The 16,276-nt window shown below is 24.4% G+C and overlaps 2 protein-coding genes across 3 annotated transcripts in view; both read right to left on the reverse strand.

The window, feature by feature from the left end:
• Nucleotides 1-1,090: 1,090 nt before the first annotated feature.
• LOC129613595 (fatty acyl-CoA reductase 1-like) lies at nt 1,091-4,548 on the reverse strand. Its single transcript, XM_055527726.1, has 9 exons — nt 4,357-4,548; nt 2,393-2,787; nt 2,027-2,329; nt 1,874-1,956; nt 1,647-1,809; nt 1,566-1,575; nt 1,422-1,481; nt 1,229-1,346; nt 1,091-1,098 (listed from the first exon to the last, which is right to left on the reverse strand). Exons 1-9 carry the CDS (start codon nt 4,546-4,548, stop codon nt 1,091-1,093), a joined length of 1,332 nt encoding a protein of 443 aa, XP_055383701.1.
• Nucleotides 4,549-13,013: 8,465 nt separating this feature from the next.
• The window catches only part of LOC129613498 (dual specificity protein phosphatase 15), an 85,444-nt gene continuing 82,181 nt past the window's right edge, over nt 13,014-16,276 (reverse strand). Inside the window, exons 2-7 of one of the 2 annotated variants that reach the window (XM_055527600.1) lie at nt 16,131-16,247; nt 15,635-15,931; nt 15,372-15,525; nt 14,056-14,487; nt 13,770-13,989; nt 13,014-13,465 (exon numbers count right to left, since the gene is read on the reverse strand). In XM_055527600.1, coding sequence (XP_055383575.1) covers nt 13,432-13,465; nt 13,770-13,989; nt 14,056-14,487; nt 15,372-15,525; nt 15,635-15,931; nt 16,131-16,247 — 1,254 coding nt within the window. In that variant the 3' untranslated portion in view covers nt 13,014-13,431. The remainder of the gene's footprint in view (nt 13,466-13,769; nt 13,990-14,055; nt 14,488-15,371; nt 15,526-15,634; nt 15,932-16,130; nt 16,248-16,276) is intronic. The other variant, XM_055527601.1, reaches the window with a different exon arrangement.

Consider the following 16,276-nt stretch of genomic DNA (forward strand, 5'->3'; position numbering starts at 1 on the left):
CATATATATGCAAACTGAAATAAAAAAAATATTGAAAGAAAAAAATAAAATTTTAATTTTGAAATTATTTGTAGTATTGACAAATAATATCAGTATGATTAAAAAATTTATTGACCATTTCAAGAATATTGACTAAATTTTTTGTTGAAGCGGCGAATCGTAAAAATTTTAAATCTAAAAAAATTATCTGTTTGTTTTTTATTCGTCTATTGTAATTCCCAAGCTCTCAAAAGTTGAACTATCAGTTTTAGAAAATAACTTGTAAAAAATTCGAAATTTTTTTACTTTTCGTAATTGTCATCGATTAGACGTCCGTCAAAAATAACTTTTCATAATCATTTGACGCTTCAATCATGATTTCATAATTTAACAATTGTAAAAAATTTTGCAAAAGTCATTGCAACGCTGCAATTTTTTGTTGTTACTGCAAGATATCAAACTATTTTATGTTAATAAAAATTGACAAAATCAGGGTATTTAAATGACTAATGTTTTCAATAAAAATATGTTGTTTCATAATATATTTTAGTGGCGAAAATTAGGTGTGAAGTCAAACAGTGTCACTTTAATTTTCATTCTGATCAATGACATGTGCAAATAATTACAACAATCGAAGATTTGGACCTGAATGACAAAAATAATCAACACATGATCGTCAAATCGTTGACAATTATGAAAAGCTCCTTTGCTAAATTTCAGAGGTGGCAACTTAAAAAAAAATTTTTTTTTAATTAAATGAAGTATGTGCTCACATATTTTTTGTTATATTTGTTAAGAACGTCACAAACTGGCATTTTTAGGAAGATTTAGGGGGAAAATGTCATCTTTAAAGCGATAAAAATTTTATTTGCTAATGAATTTTTTATCTCAAACATTTGTAAATGGATGTGAGAATGGACGGAGAGGTAAAGTGAATTTAGTTAGGACGATTTTTTTCCAAATAATTTCTAATAACATTAATTGGTTAAGAGAAATATTTTGCTATAAACCATTGGCTTGATTTTGCCCTCAACTTTTTTTTATTATTAAAACATTCTTTTACCATACACTTAAAAATTATATTTCATATTTTACGAGACATTTTATTAATCTACCTTCCTGTATAATTCAAGTATGTATAATTTTTTAAAAATATTTTCACTTATTATTTTTAAAATAAATTTTTAAAAAAAAGTTTTATAAATTAATTTAAATATAAAATATGCCAATAGTAGCTTAAATATTGTACTAATCCAAAATAGAATTTTTGCCAATTTTTTTGATCTTGGAATAGTTTTTGGATCTTGTTTTAAAACATACGTTCTAAATCCAAGATAACCACTCATCCAACTTTCCATTGTTAGACCCTAATAATAAAAATATTCATTAAATATTTCTTTGTTTTCAACAATAACCTACGCTACATAGAAATAAGTACGTACCTCTTCTGGAGAAATTGGAAAAGTTTTTGCATCAACATCATTCAAGACAGTTTTTAATTCCTTAAATTTCGGTGTTAAAAATACAAATGGATTTTTTATATAATATTGTATAATTTCCATATTATATTGAACTTTTCTATGTACTGCTAACACCCTAAAATTTAAAATTTATTTAAAAAAGATACATGTGCATCAAGAATGGATGGAGCAAGGTACTTAACATACATTGTTTTTCTACGAAATATATAGAGTAAAGCATCTAAAACCATTCCATATAAAAGATGATACCATAATACTGCTAGCCATGCAATAAAATTATTTTCTATTATATGATAACCGAATGGTGCAACTTGTATTTCAAATGGATATTCTCCAGCAGCTTTGTATCCTAAAATATCATAAGACAAAATTATTTGGGCTTCACCAATATTATTAGAATTATAAATTTATACCTCTGTGATCTATAACACGATAAGTATTTTGTTTTGCTGATTCAATATCTTCAGCTAAATTAAAATATTGAATCTTGTTCGATCTTCAAAAATATTAAAAAAAAAATATTAAATTAAATTATATTCAAAATTAATAAAGAATAATAAACTGACCGAGATTTTGCTATTTGCCATCCAATTATAATTAAACCATTTGATACAATATCAGCTGGTACAACACAACGTGGTAAATCTTGATTACCAGGTACAACTTTTAAAATACCAAAACCAGCAACAACAATAAATCCATTGAAACCATTTAAACTTTCAACCCAACCTGGTAAAGGATCATGTGTTATATTACAAACAATACTTGGTCTACCAATTGCAATTGGAAAATAATTTGAATATTCAGCTACAATACTTTCAGCAATTGCTTTTGAAAATGCATATGTATTTTCATGTAATCCTAAAAATCTAAAATATTTTTTGGTCATCTTTTCATATTTTCCACCATACTAAATTAAAAATTTAATTTACTTTTTTTCTATTGGTGTTAAACTATCTTCACTGAAATTACTTAAAATTTTATCCAAATTTTCAAATGTTACTGGTGGTTCATAACCTTTCTCCTCCAAAGCAATATCCTTATATTGACAAAATGCTGTTGAACAAAATATAAAAGCTTCAAGATGTTCCATTTGTTTTGCTAAATCCAACATTAATTTTAGCCCATAAATATTTGTTTCACTAATATCATGCAAATGTTTATCAAATTGAACGCTTGCTGCAACATGAAACACTAGCTGACAATTATTTATTAATAATTCTTCATCTTCTGGTTTTAGTTCTAACGATGCTTTCTTTAATTCAGCTTCAATTAAACGTACTTTTTTCAATTGATCAGGATCTTTTTCTCTAATTATATTGAAAAGCTATAAAATAATTTTAAATACAAATAAATTACAAAAAGTAGTAACAGTCTCATTAGAGTGCTAAAGGTAGGATAGTAGACGATTAGTAGAAACATTAAATTTCAATTGTGGAGTCAAAATCCTAAAATGTCACAAGAATCGAATTGTAAATAGAAACAAAGAATACAAAGATCAAATAGCCATTAAAATTTATTCAATTTGAATTGAAAATTTCACTTTAAAATATTTTTTATTTTGAAATTTCATAATAAATTGCGTTTTTAATTTATTTAAAATATTCTAGACCTTTGAGACACCAGAACATATGGTGTATCCCAAAGGTCAAATCGAAATTTTGATTTTTCTTTTTCTTCTTTAAATTAAATGGTTCAACCACCTTACATTACGTAATTGATCATATTATCAAAATTGTTTCCAAAACTGAATGAAATACTTATTATATAGGGTGTCTCGTAACAAAGTGCACTGCTATAAGAAAGGCCTTCGCCACTAGACAAAACTTTTGAGATTTCAAAAAGACTTGCCAAAAATTTGAATTTTGGTAAATTTAATCTCCGAATAAGAAGATATAGTCGTATATCTCAGATAAACTGGCGAAGTTGCACGCAATTGCTTCCTTCATCGGGCCTGGTCCGTTATATGAGATGTCTTGACCAGGTCGGGGCTGCCTGGGTGGTAAGGTGTGCTTCGGAGCTGTGGCGCTCCCATGTAGGGCTGTCGCGATCCAATGACTTTTTTCGTTGACGGATCGCGGGTATTTCTGACATTGTAAGGCAGAACCGCTCTTCACTGAGGGTTCTATCGTGACTTTTTACTGGGCATGGACCCCTTAACTTATATTTACAAAAAATTGGCAAATCAAATACGCAGCAATGAGAAATTCTGCGACCGGATCACGGAGGACTCCACTCATGTCCTATTTGAGAGTGATGGAATGGCCCGCTTTAGATATAGATTTCTCGAGGCCTTGGACTTGGATTCTCATGAGTCGTTGTGCATGACGGGCCTGTTAAAATTTATCGGGAACCTGAATCTTGAGTTATAATGATCTGGTGCGGGAATCGAGGTGCTGATTAAATTCATACATAGCATAACATAATACAACAAAATATTGTCAATAACTTGAATTGTCAATAAGAATTTAGAAATTCAAGAAGTCAATGACTGTTTATATTTAGAAGAAAATGCAGAGAACAAATTTTCACTTTGAGTATAACAGTGATTCAAAATTGAATTAACACTGAATTGATAAATAGTTCAGCAAATATAATTCAAAATATTGATCGTGTATTAATACCAGAGCTGATGTTTTTGTTATGTTAAGATTAATACCGTATTTTTGCAATTTTGAAATGTATTTGCAACATTTTGTAATCCAGAAGAAATTATTGAATATCTTTTGTAATATTCCTCTATATTATTCAGCAATTTAAAATATATTGCTGAATAAGACAATTTGACGTTAGATTTACATTTTACGTTACGATGTTCACTTTTATTTAACGTAAACTTATTCCCAATTTTTTTTTTTTAAATTAAACTTAAATGTACAATATTTTTTATACTTACAGAATTTTCTAATATTTTCTGTAATCTTTCCTCTGATGATTTATTACGTTTCGGTCTTAAAAATAAATAAACTTGTGATATATCTGGACATGCTCTTAATAATTTTTCTAAAACAACTTTTCCAATAAATCCACTAGCACCAGTTATTAAAACTTTTTTCCCAGCATAAAAATCAGCTATTTCAGATTTCATATTGAAAATAATTCGCTTCACTTTTAAATTTTTTTATTTAAGAAAGAAGGCCTTAATATTTAAGTAACACTTTATTCAACAAAAGTCAAAATAAAATTGATAATATTAAATTTCTTTTTGGAAAATTAAAAGGTAAAATGAAAACATAATTATACCGAATGTAAATTTGAATTAAAATGTAAATATTTTAATTGGGCATTTCATATGTGAAAAAGAAAAAAAAAATTAAAATAATTTAAAATGAATTTTACATAATTAAATTTGCAAATTTATACACCAGATGGTGTTGAAACGAATAGCAAATAATATAGCAAAATTCTTTTTACAATATTAATGTTTTAATGGAATTTTAAATTAGTATTAGGTTCGTACATTGCTAGATAGTCTACTAGACTTCTATAGAATATTCAAATTTTTCAAAACATACATAATGTATGTAAAATATAGGGTATTTACAAAGATGTGGATCTAACGGCAATTGTATTGCTAATTAAGTCAAATTGACGTTAAATCTGCATTTTAGTAGACATCCCCATATGAGTCATTGTTACACAGTAAGTACATAGTTCAGTTAATTTCGAGAAAGTACAAAATTTTTTGTTAAATAAATTTAAATCAGCTTTAACAATAACCATAAATTTCGAACTTTTTTAATGTAAGCCGAATTATTGGACGGCTGAACGGCTGGAAAGTTCAAATTCACACCACTTTTATGTAATTTTGGTAGTAATATCAGTAATAATTATTAAAAACAATATTAATTAATTGAACACTAATGTATACAGCTCACGGCGACGGAATTGCAATCTTCCGGGGCTCGCAAGGTTCATTCCGAGTATCGACTTCATCAGGAAAGTAGATCTCGAGCGAATACTGTAGGGCGTGCATTGCACTGAAATGGAGAAAATAATAGATCTTTATACGTGGTCGGGGTGCAACGTAATTCGTTTGAAAATATCTACAGTTTACAGCAAAGTACACAGAGTTTAAACTTCGGAGTCCATAAGTTTATTGGACAGCACTGTTAATATTATACTTTATTTCACAATTTCTTCGTGGACGAATAATTTGTATATCAATGTCATTTTATAGGCTTTAAAATGAAAAACAAAAATATCAAAATCGGATATTAGAAATAAAAATTTTTGCTCTTTATTTTCAATTTTAACAAATTTTTTTTTTTAATATTTTTTTTTTTATTTTTTTTCTTGTATTTTAACTCAAAGGAAATGGCTTATAAATTTACAATGTGTATATAATATGCTGTGTATATAAATTTTAAATATGTAACACACTCTCTCTCTCTCTCTCTTTTCATTATCTGTATATATATATATTATATAAATTTTTCAATAATTGCTTTATAAAATACAAAATAATAACAATTTCAGCTATAGGTGCGTAATAAAAAAACGTAGGTATACATTTATTATATTTGGAATTCTCTAATTTATAAAAGAAATATTAACAATAAAAATATACAACTTTCATCCACACCTCCCAACTCGCACTCGAAATGCCATCTTACACAGGAAATTACAAGAAATCAAGTTAATAGATATTGAGGCTTATTCTGAGTATTGAACCACTATAAGTGATAGAGACAAATTACTGGAAAAAACTCGATATTATTATTGTAAACACAAACCAATTTATACAAATGATTCGTGTCTATAAAAAAGTTGTTGAAACTTTTACGATAAATCTCAAGTTACACTTAGTAGTTCGACATTCAGATTAAATCCCATTATTATATTGCGTGAAAGATCACATTTATTGAAAACTGATTGGAAAATTTAAGCAAGTAAATGTTGAAAGAGAGCTTTAGGCTGAATAATAGCCCAATAGCCCAAAATATTAGTAGAGAATCCCTAAAATTAATTTAATCACGTACAAAGCCTAAAATTTCAAACAAACTTGAAATTTTGCTAAAATGTAGATAAAATTTTTTGAATGGATGACTTTGAATTGTAAAGAAATGTCATTGCAATGAATTATGGAGCTTTGCAGTAGAAAATTTTGTTAATATATTCCATATTGTCCAGAATCAGTTCCAGGAAAAATCTTCTAGGGAGAATTAGTAGTAATGCTGCTCCATAGTCTAAGAGTTTGTGATGCCATCACTTGATTAATCAGTTTAAATAACATAGTCAATAAGTCAGTCCAGACTTTTAAGCATTTTACATATTTAGTTTTGCACAAAATATTAACAAATATTTTAAAATTATGCATTTTATGCTGCAATTATTGCGCTTACATATTTATTCATTCCATTTCTTTTTTTTATGAAATTCTTATGATTTCATTATCTTGTAAAAAATTTAGAAATTTTAATGCAAAAATTTTTTCTTTTTTTCATTTATTTAACAATATTTTTTGTTTTATTCTCTCTTTTTTTTTGTTGTAAATTAATTAATTTTCAAATTTATAACAATTTTTTTTTTTTAATTTTATTTTGTTGTGAGCTTCACTTTGTAAAAAGGCAAAAATTTTCACACACAAAGCATATAATAAGTAAAAGTAGGTATTATGAATTTCGTTAAGAAGGAAAATTGAGTTTTTGATATTTTATTTTTTTAATTTTTTTCTATTTAAATTTTGTTTTTGATTAATTTCAAGTGAGAAATAAGCAAATTTCTTTGATTCCTTATAAATTTTTCTTAAAGTCTTAAAGTTGAAATTGGAATTTATTTAAGAATATTAAACAATAATATTGAAAAATAAAAGATGTGATCCGGCACATGTTCTGTTAATACATATATATATGTTTACCCTTGCTTGAATTCATGCATTGAAAACGTTGCATTATAGCATTTTTGAAGCATAAACGATTTATTATGCATTTAATTTGCAAAAATTAGTGCTTAGTTAATGAAGTGCTTTTTATAACAACTGAATTTGAGAATATTGTGGGAATTATATAGGTGTAATCGATAATGACAAAATGCCGATCGACAATAATCGCATCTGACGGTCACCAATCTGAAATCAACAATATATCCTTAAAAATAAACTTTTTTGCATATCAATTTTCGGACACAACTTTCGCATGTAACCAGTAGACGACTACTTTAGCAAACAAATTATATTTGATTTCTAGAATAAAATTCCATTAAATAAAATTACTTATTCACTTCACATAGGACATCCATGTAAATGACAGACAATTTACATTATTAATTACGTCAAATTTGTTTTTTGCAATGTCGCTTATACTACAAGTGTAGACATCTGTTGACAATGCTTTTCAAAACAGCAATTTGGATTAAGAGATACAAAAGAATTCAATGCGAATTTTACATTATCGATTACACTTTATATGTTTTTTTCATTAAAAAAATAAATACAATTCAATGAATAATTTTTAATTGTAATGTTGAAACAATGTCTGTGTAGGGTAGCTCTTATATTTTTTTAAGAAATCAACAATTTAAGGGACTAATATTTTCCACATTTATATAGGAACTGTTTTTTCTTTTTCTTTTCTTTGTTTTGGCAGCTAAAAGCTTGTTCAATTTCAAAGCTAATTTTAAATCGAATAATTTTGAAATTTGCTTATTTTCAACTTGAAATTTACAAAAAATAAATTTTTCTTAAATTGTTTATTATAAGCTTGAGGGGCAAGGAAAAAAAATTCATAATTATTTTTTTTTGTTTTGTAATATTATGAATAGAATTTTAAATGTTTAATGTTATTTGTGCATGATTGTAGGCTAATATTATTAAATTTTCTCTTTTTGTTTTCTTTTTAACAATAATATTCTAATTTTTAACAATTTTATAATATTAAAAATGAAAAAAAAAAATAATTAGAAAACGAAAAATATTTTAGGACCAGCCTAGGATTTTTTCTTTTTTTTTTTTCTCTAAATTCTTAAATTATTCTACAGGTTTGTCTTATAAATTTAGCGTAATATATAATTAATATGCTTAATATTAAGAGTGATTGGAACTTAAAATTAAAATCAATTTTCATATAAGAATATATAAGACTTTTTTCTATTTAATAGGTATATATGTATATAAACATATTTTATGAAATTGTGTATTTTTTTTTTTTGCTAATTAAATTCAGGAAAGTTTATAAATATATATTTATAAATATAGCAGATAGAATATACATTACAAATATAAAATTCTTACAAAATAATTTTATTAGATTTTATTATTTTCTAACAATTTCCCAGATTATATATATATATATACATATATATATTATTTTTTAATATTTATTGTATATTTTATTTATATCTTAAATTTTTTAATAATTTAAATTTGAATTATAAAATATGAAAAATTAAATAATATTCTTTATAAATTTATATTATTATTTGAATATTTGAATTATTTTAGTCAATCAATCGCCAATAACAATTGAATTTTAAAATGTTAAATATAAAATTTAATTTTGTATAAAGTTTACTATTTAAAAATTTTTAAAATAGTTTCTCTGATTTTTAAATAATTTAGTATTTTAATATTACATTAATAACATAAAAATACAAGCTGAAACTAGAATTTTGTTTTCATATAAAAAATAATAAATTGTAGTTTTTTTAAGAATTTTATGTTTTTTAAGATTTCAAGAGTTTTCAGGTACAAATGTTATTTTGTTATTTAATTTTTTAAATATTGTTATTATAATAAGACGGTGGTACGATAGTTAATTAATACAGATTTGAGATTATATAATTGAATTTCTTTTAGAAAACCAACTATGGTTTACTAGTTTATGACAATACGAAACAAATATTTTATATGCCATTTACATAATTAAATTCAATATTTTTTAAACAAAGTTAAAGAAATTAATTAATAATAAGAATCATTGAAAATAAAAATTTTAAACAATATTTGTTTTTAATTAAAAGTAATTATAACATTTTCATATTGCAATGGTTATTGGCTTTAAGACTAAAAAATTTCATATTTAAAAATATTATTGGTTATTATTATTAAATTATATTACTTATCCGATACTATGGTTGTCTACGAAAATACAGATCTAACATAGTTTTTTCAATAATTGAAATTGTATAATTAAAAGTCAACTTGACGTTAGATCCGCCTTTTGGTAAACAGCCTTTTATATTTATAATTTAATCATAATTATAATTAAATGATATAGTGTATTAATTTATGAGTAAAATCCAAAATAAAATATAATAAAATTAAATAATAGAAAATTACAAAAGAATTTGCTAAAATTTCATTAAAATAAAATAATTTCGTTGTACATTTTTATTTTTCATTTAAACTTGAAAACTTTTAAAATATAAATTGAATTAAATTTCCAATCTAATTTTTAATGGACTTTTATAATTTCACGCTTTTTAATTTTAGTTAACACAGGCTAATTATTAATTTGAAAACTTATTTAAATATGAATTCAATTTCCAATAAATATTTCCTCTTTTTTTTTTTTATAAATTTAATTACTAATATTAATCAAAAGAATTACATAAAATATAGCATCTTTGATTTATTTTTATTCAACTTGAATTCTCTATACATAAAACAATTCAATTTAAATAACCAACCAACAATTTTCATTCATACATATATAAATAAAAACTAAAAATATAAATAAAATAATTCATAAAATACTTTTGTAAAATAACCTTTTGGAAAATACCATATAGATTTATAATTTTAAATTCCTTAAAGTTAACAATAATATTGTAAGTACAATATTCTAAAACGAAATTCTAAATTTTTATTTACTTACATCTACAATAAACTTATTTACTAAATTAATTTTAAAAAATCGTAAAAATTTTATGAATAAATAATTATAAATTAAGAAAATTAATTTTTGGTCTTAATTGTGATTAATAACTTTTTCTCGAAAGCTATTATTTTAACTCAATTAAAATTTACAGCAAAGTCAAATATATAAAATAATAATTATTACAAGTAATACAATGTAAATTATTATTATATGTATATAATAATTATTTATTACATTATGAAATGATATTAAACTTATAATTATTTTAGATTACAAAAAATATTTTCTATAAAATTAATTAATTTAAATTTCAAAATAATAATCAAGTGAATTACAAAATGAGCAGCTTATTGGGAAAAACCTCTATTCAATATAAGAAAAAATTTTGAAATTTTAACAATATTTTGCGATTAACAGAATAAATCTATAATAAATTCATATAACTAATTTTATTGCAATATTTTTGTAATGGATAGTAGCGAGATAGTAATTTTGAATTTTTTTCGAAATGATATAATAGGTTATAAATGATATAGAAGGTTTTCCTTATAAGCTCCTGAAAAGAAAAATAATTTTAAGTGATGCCCTGATTTCAAAATTACAATTACACCCAATTGATTAACTTGGATGATTTTCAATGGCTAAATTGGGCTTAATATAATGCTACTGCAATTACAAAGGCAGAACAGATTTTGCTTTTTTCATTTTCTATAACTTAAATGTACTTTAATATAAAATTTTATTTATTTTTAAAACATTAACGTAGTTAAATTTATGCATTCATAGGTTAGAAATTAAAAAATTGTAAAAAAATAAATTTTCAATAGAAAAAAGTTAAATAAAAAAAAATTCATTTCGAATATTTTTAATATAAAAATATTTAAGATTCTTTTCTATAATTAATTACAAAATATAGATTTTCTTTTTCAATTAAATTTTATTATAATATAGAAATAGTTTTCAGTTTTAATTTATAGACGATAAACTTAAAATACGAAATTGTGCCCGAACAATATTTTCTAAATGATTTTGTATTTTTTTTTTTTTGTTCTTTTAGTATTTACAAATACATAATGTGTAAATCTTAAGTAAGTTTATATGTAAAATAATTGTCTTAATAGATTTTTTAGTTTTTTCTTTTCTTTGCATAAAAATAATATAAAAAAGTAGTTTTATTTTTTCATTTTATATATAAATAAATATAGATAAATATCTTTTCTTTTTTATATAAAATACAGAGTAATGTATGTACGGTATGTATGTGAAATAAGATTAAATTTTATTTTTTGTTAACATTTTAGTTTATATATGTATGTAATTCAAGAATTATTGATGTGATAGATATTATATAATGTGAAATTTTGCAATAAATTTTTTAGCAGACATTTAGCATATAAAAATACAATATAAATAAATTTAATCTTATTTCGCGAACGTTTTATTATTTTTGCTAATTTCAACTCATCTAAAATCTAATATTTTTCTAGTATATATATATATATATATGTATGCATTGTATATATAAACGATATAATATTATAGAATTTTTAATAATTATTTTTTATTGATTAAATTTTGAAATTCCATTTTAAACACATTGTACTTTAATAAAGGTATATAAGTGAAAACAATTAAAATGTATTTTAAACTATTCTTGAGAATTTGTAAAGCTTTCAGTTGTAATTTATTTTAAATATAAATTTGTATAGGTACCATGACACCCAATTTGAAGAACAATTTCAAAAAATTACAAAACAATTCAATTTTTATACGGTATTAACAAAATTTTATAGTCAAGTAATATTAATCCAATTTGAAAAATCACGGATTAAATTTGTTTTAAAAACATGAAGTTAAATATAAATTTTAAATGATTAACAATGGTTAATACCATTTATTTTTATAAGTACTAGCACCGATTTGAATCTAATATTTTGTTTTTAAAATTTTTATTTCATTTATAATTTATAACTACTTGAAATTTACATTAAAATAATAAAAAAAAAAAACAACTTAATTTTACGGCAGTACACAATATATGGGTGTCTACTAAAATACAGATGCAACATCAACTTGACTAATTCAGTAATTAATCTTGTAATTACTAAATAAGTTAGTTTGATGTTAGGTCTGCATTTTGGTAGACACTCTATTGTTGCAGTACAATGTGTAAAATATGGATATTTCATTTTATAAAAAAATATCTACACATACTTTACATATTTAAGAAATTGAAAGCGTGCGATTTTTCTTTATTTTTTTTCTTTTTTGTAAAATATTTTTGAATAATTATTTTTTTCTTTCAATTTTTTATAAATATTTTTTTGGTAAATATATTAAACTACTAAATTTACTTATAAATTTCAACAAATTTTTTATAGTACACTTTATATGGTGTATATTTCCTACTTTTCTTTTAAATCTATCCACATTTATTAATAGCTATTTAGGATTGCTTTCGATTCGAATTTCAATATTAATTTATATGTTATGTAAATATAAATATTTGATTATATTTTTTTTATTTTAAATAAATTAAAATATTCCTTTTTTTCTAAAATATTTTTCTGTTCCATAATAAATTGTAATATAATTTTTTATTATTATGTAACAAATTTCGTCTTTTTTTAAAATTTAATTTAAATTATTATAATAATCATGTATGTATGTAATTATTTTTTTTTCTACAAAAATACGATATAACTATGCATGTTTCAGATTTATATTTTTATTTCAAAAATAGGTTTATTTTAGTTTTCATTTTATTTTTTTTTTCTACTGCTTTTGATATATAAATTTTTGTGAACAATTTTGTATAATGTATATTAAATTTTGATATTAACCTTTTCTATGATTTTTGTTTGGACAGATTTTGTGTTGATCTGCTATATGGCTATAAAATATTCTTGATAATTTTATGTATTTATGTAAATAAATGGATTTTAATTTATGAATATAACGCGAATTACGTATTAGCAACTGTTTTTGTATGATGTATTAAAATATTATATCGATTTAAAATCTTTGTAATAAAAACATATGGGTATTATGTTTATTTCTTCATTACATCTTGAATTGTTAAATCCAGTAAATGAAAATTCATTGAAGATCCATTAAGAAGTATTGATACAACTTCGCCCTTTCAAACAATTTTACCTACTGTTTTTCTTAACAACACTTGATGACCTAAAACAAAATAATAAATAAAATGAAAAATTATTATTTTCACATTCAACTAACATACAAAATTAATATTTCAAAATTTTACAAACGAATATTGCAAAATTTTAAGTAAACTTTTAAAAATTAATATTTTACATTATGTATTTTGATTTTCCTTACGCAAATCTTTAATTGTAAATAAATCCGGAAAATTGCAATAATGTAATCCTAATACATACAAACTTAATTCAAATTATGAATTATAATTTCAGAATTCTGTAGCAATACAGTATTACTGTATTGTTTTACGATTATATTTATTTATTACCTTCTGAAAAATGGTGCTTTCCTCGGGCTTACCGGTGGGGTTTGATTTGGTGTTGCTGGTTGAGAGCCGCCCGAAGATCGTGACGAAGATATTGACCATGATGAGCCATTAACTTTAGGTGCATTGCATCCTAAATAAATGGCGGAACCTCTTTCGTCCTTTGTTATGTCAACACGTGAGCCATGGACGGATGATGGTGTTGAATTTGCTGATGCTTTTCCTAACATAATAAAAGTATCCAATTACACTTTAAAAGAACAAAAATTTAATATTCTAAAATATTAACCCGTATATGAAAATAATCCCGATGGACTACTACGTGGCCTACAAAATGATGAACTACTGACTGTACTTGCACTACGATGAAGTCCTAAATAATTCCTTTCTGATTGGTCATCCTGTTTCTTTTGTTTATCATTTTGTTGAAGTCTACTTTGTTCTTCTTGTTGTCTGTCTCTGCTTCGTATTGATTGCTCAGGTAAAGAGGATGGACCACTGCTGTTCATCTCTAAGACATCGTCTTCAGGTATTTGAAGAGTTGTTGAACTAGAAATTGAATCACCCCGCATTGGTTTACGTTGCATATGCTTTGGTGATGACGGGCATGATTGAGCACCATTCGGTGGAGGTTTTAAACTATTTGATCTACTACTGCGTGTCGATCCAGAGCTAGGTCTTCGGCGAAAAATTCCTTTTGGTTGGTCGGTTTGACACACTCCTAAAATATAGGTTTTATATAGGTATTGCAAATACGGCTTTCTTCATAAAGTTTTACTCGAGACAAATTTGATATGTATGTACGTGGGCACATATATTGGTTTGTACTTACATATCGTAAATATATACACGCATTTATATCTACTCGCATATATACCACAATCGCTTTTAAAAAACAATCCATGACTTCAAAATTGGCAATAATATTTATGTTGCCAATTCATTTAACAATTTTGAACCCTCTTGGAAGTGCTTAGTTTTATTAGCTTGAAATGGAATGAGTGCAACACCATAAATTGCTTGAGAATTTTCGAACAATTTTTGCATGATTACTTTCAAAGAAACTTAAACTCAAAACTGTTAAAACAAAGACAAAATTAATCTTTAATTACCCTTTCTGCCAGCCAAACCAAATATTTTTTTTTTATATGTAGCAGTTCAAAAGAACAATTAAAATAAAGTCCGTTTCCTACTAATATTCTCTTGTAAGTAAGTTATTTTTCTGAAATTTCAAACTTAAATCAACTGCCTACATTTAAAATTCTATCTTTACAATTTTTTTATTTAAAATATGTGGAAAAAGTAAGTATGTACATATAATTTCAAAGCTAAATTTTTTAAAATGCTCGCCGTTCTGGAAAATTAAAAAAATTGTCGGACTTTATATTCGCTAATGAGCTAACTCGAAACTAAAAATTAGTATATTTCGCACATTTTTAAATCATTTATTTGGGACATAATCTTTGTTAGAATCATCATGTTGAGTCTCCTTTATAATTTTAAAAGATGTATCAACTTCTTCACAACTTTTCTTGTCTTTTTCTGATTTGTCACTTAAATGTTTCCAATTATCTCGAGTAAAATCAATGACAAATGCTACACCACCTGTTGGACATTTTTCTCCACGATTACAGTTTCCTTCACAAATATCACGATTTTGCAGTAATTCTTCATAGCTATTTAATGCAATCATACATTTTTCACGGTCCGACTCTTCTAAGGCATTACTTGGGAAACGTTCGTGTAAACGTCGTCGTTCCTGTAATATATAAGGCAAATTTTAATAACTTTGAAATTTTGTTTTTTTTTTGAAAAAAAATTGTCTATATTATAACATTGGCCAATAATGAAAGATGTAAAGTACTTACTTCAGATAATTTATACATTTCGAATTCTTGCAATTGATTCTGAAAACCTAAATTTGGATTTGCTACTGCTCTTCCTGCTCTCACTACTTTTAGAGCATCCTTCCAATTTAAATTCGTCACAGTCATTACATAAGCAACACATACAGTAACTGAACGCGACATACCAGCTAAACAATGTATTAATACGTTACCATCACGTAATCTAGCTCCATGTATAAAATCATTGCAAACAGGAAAATATTGGGATAAATTTTGTTCAGGAACATCAGCAGCCATCACACACAGGTAGTGCTTGTCCTAAAAATTATAATAAAATCAAACGATTATAATGACAAAAAAAAAAACAACTAACTAGAATGATTAATCAAGTGTTATGTAAATAGAAAAACAAATTTTTGTAATGATCTAAATATGTAAAATATGTGTAACTTACATATGTAAGTACATATTAATAGAATCTTAAAAGTTATAAAAAAAAGTAAGATCTTATACTTACTGGCAGTAATCGTCTTGGACTGTCATGAATCGCAACAATGTGGGAAATCTGATGGCGTTCCAGTTGTTGCTGATCTTTCGAATCTCTGTAGTTGCCAACATAAAGTCCTGGCAAGACCTGCAATTAAAACCAACCATAATTATTGA

Source organism: Condylostylus longicornis, unplaced genomic scaffold, assembly GCF_029603195.1.
Source record: "Condylostylus longicornis isolate FDR11 unplaced genomic scaffold, ASM2960319v2 ptg000084l, whole genome shotgun sequence".
Taxonomy (NCBI): Eukaryota; Metazoa; Arthropoda; class Insecta; order Diptera; family Dolichopodidae; genus Condylostylus; species Condylostylus longicornis.

Excerpts from the sequence above, each read along its gene's own strand:
- LOC129613595 (XM_055527726.1), bottom strand. The coding sequence starts at position 4,548 with ATGAAATCTGAAATAGCTGATTTTTATGCTGGGAAAAAAGTTTTAATA. Across the intron at positions 1,957-2,026 it reads TGGCAAATAGCAAAATCTCG|ATCGAACAAGATTCAATATT; the intron begins GTCAGTTTATTA and ends ATATTTTTGAAG. Across the intron at positions 1,347-1,421 it reads TTCCAATTTCTCCAGAAGAG|GGTCTAACAATGGAAAGTTG; the intron begins GTACGTACTTAT and ends TTTTATTATTAG.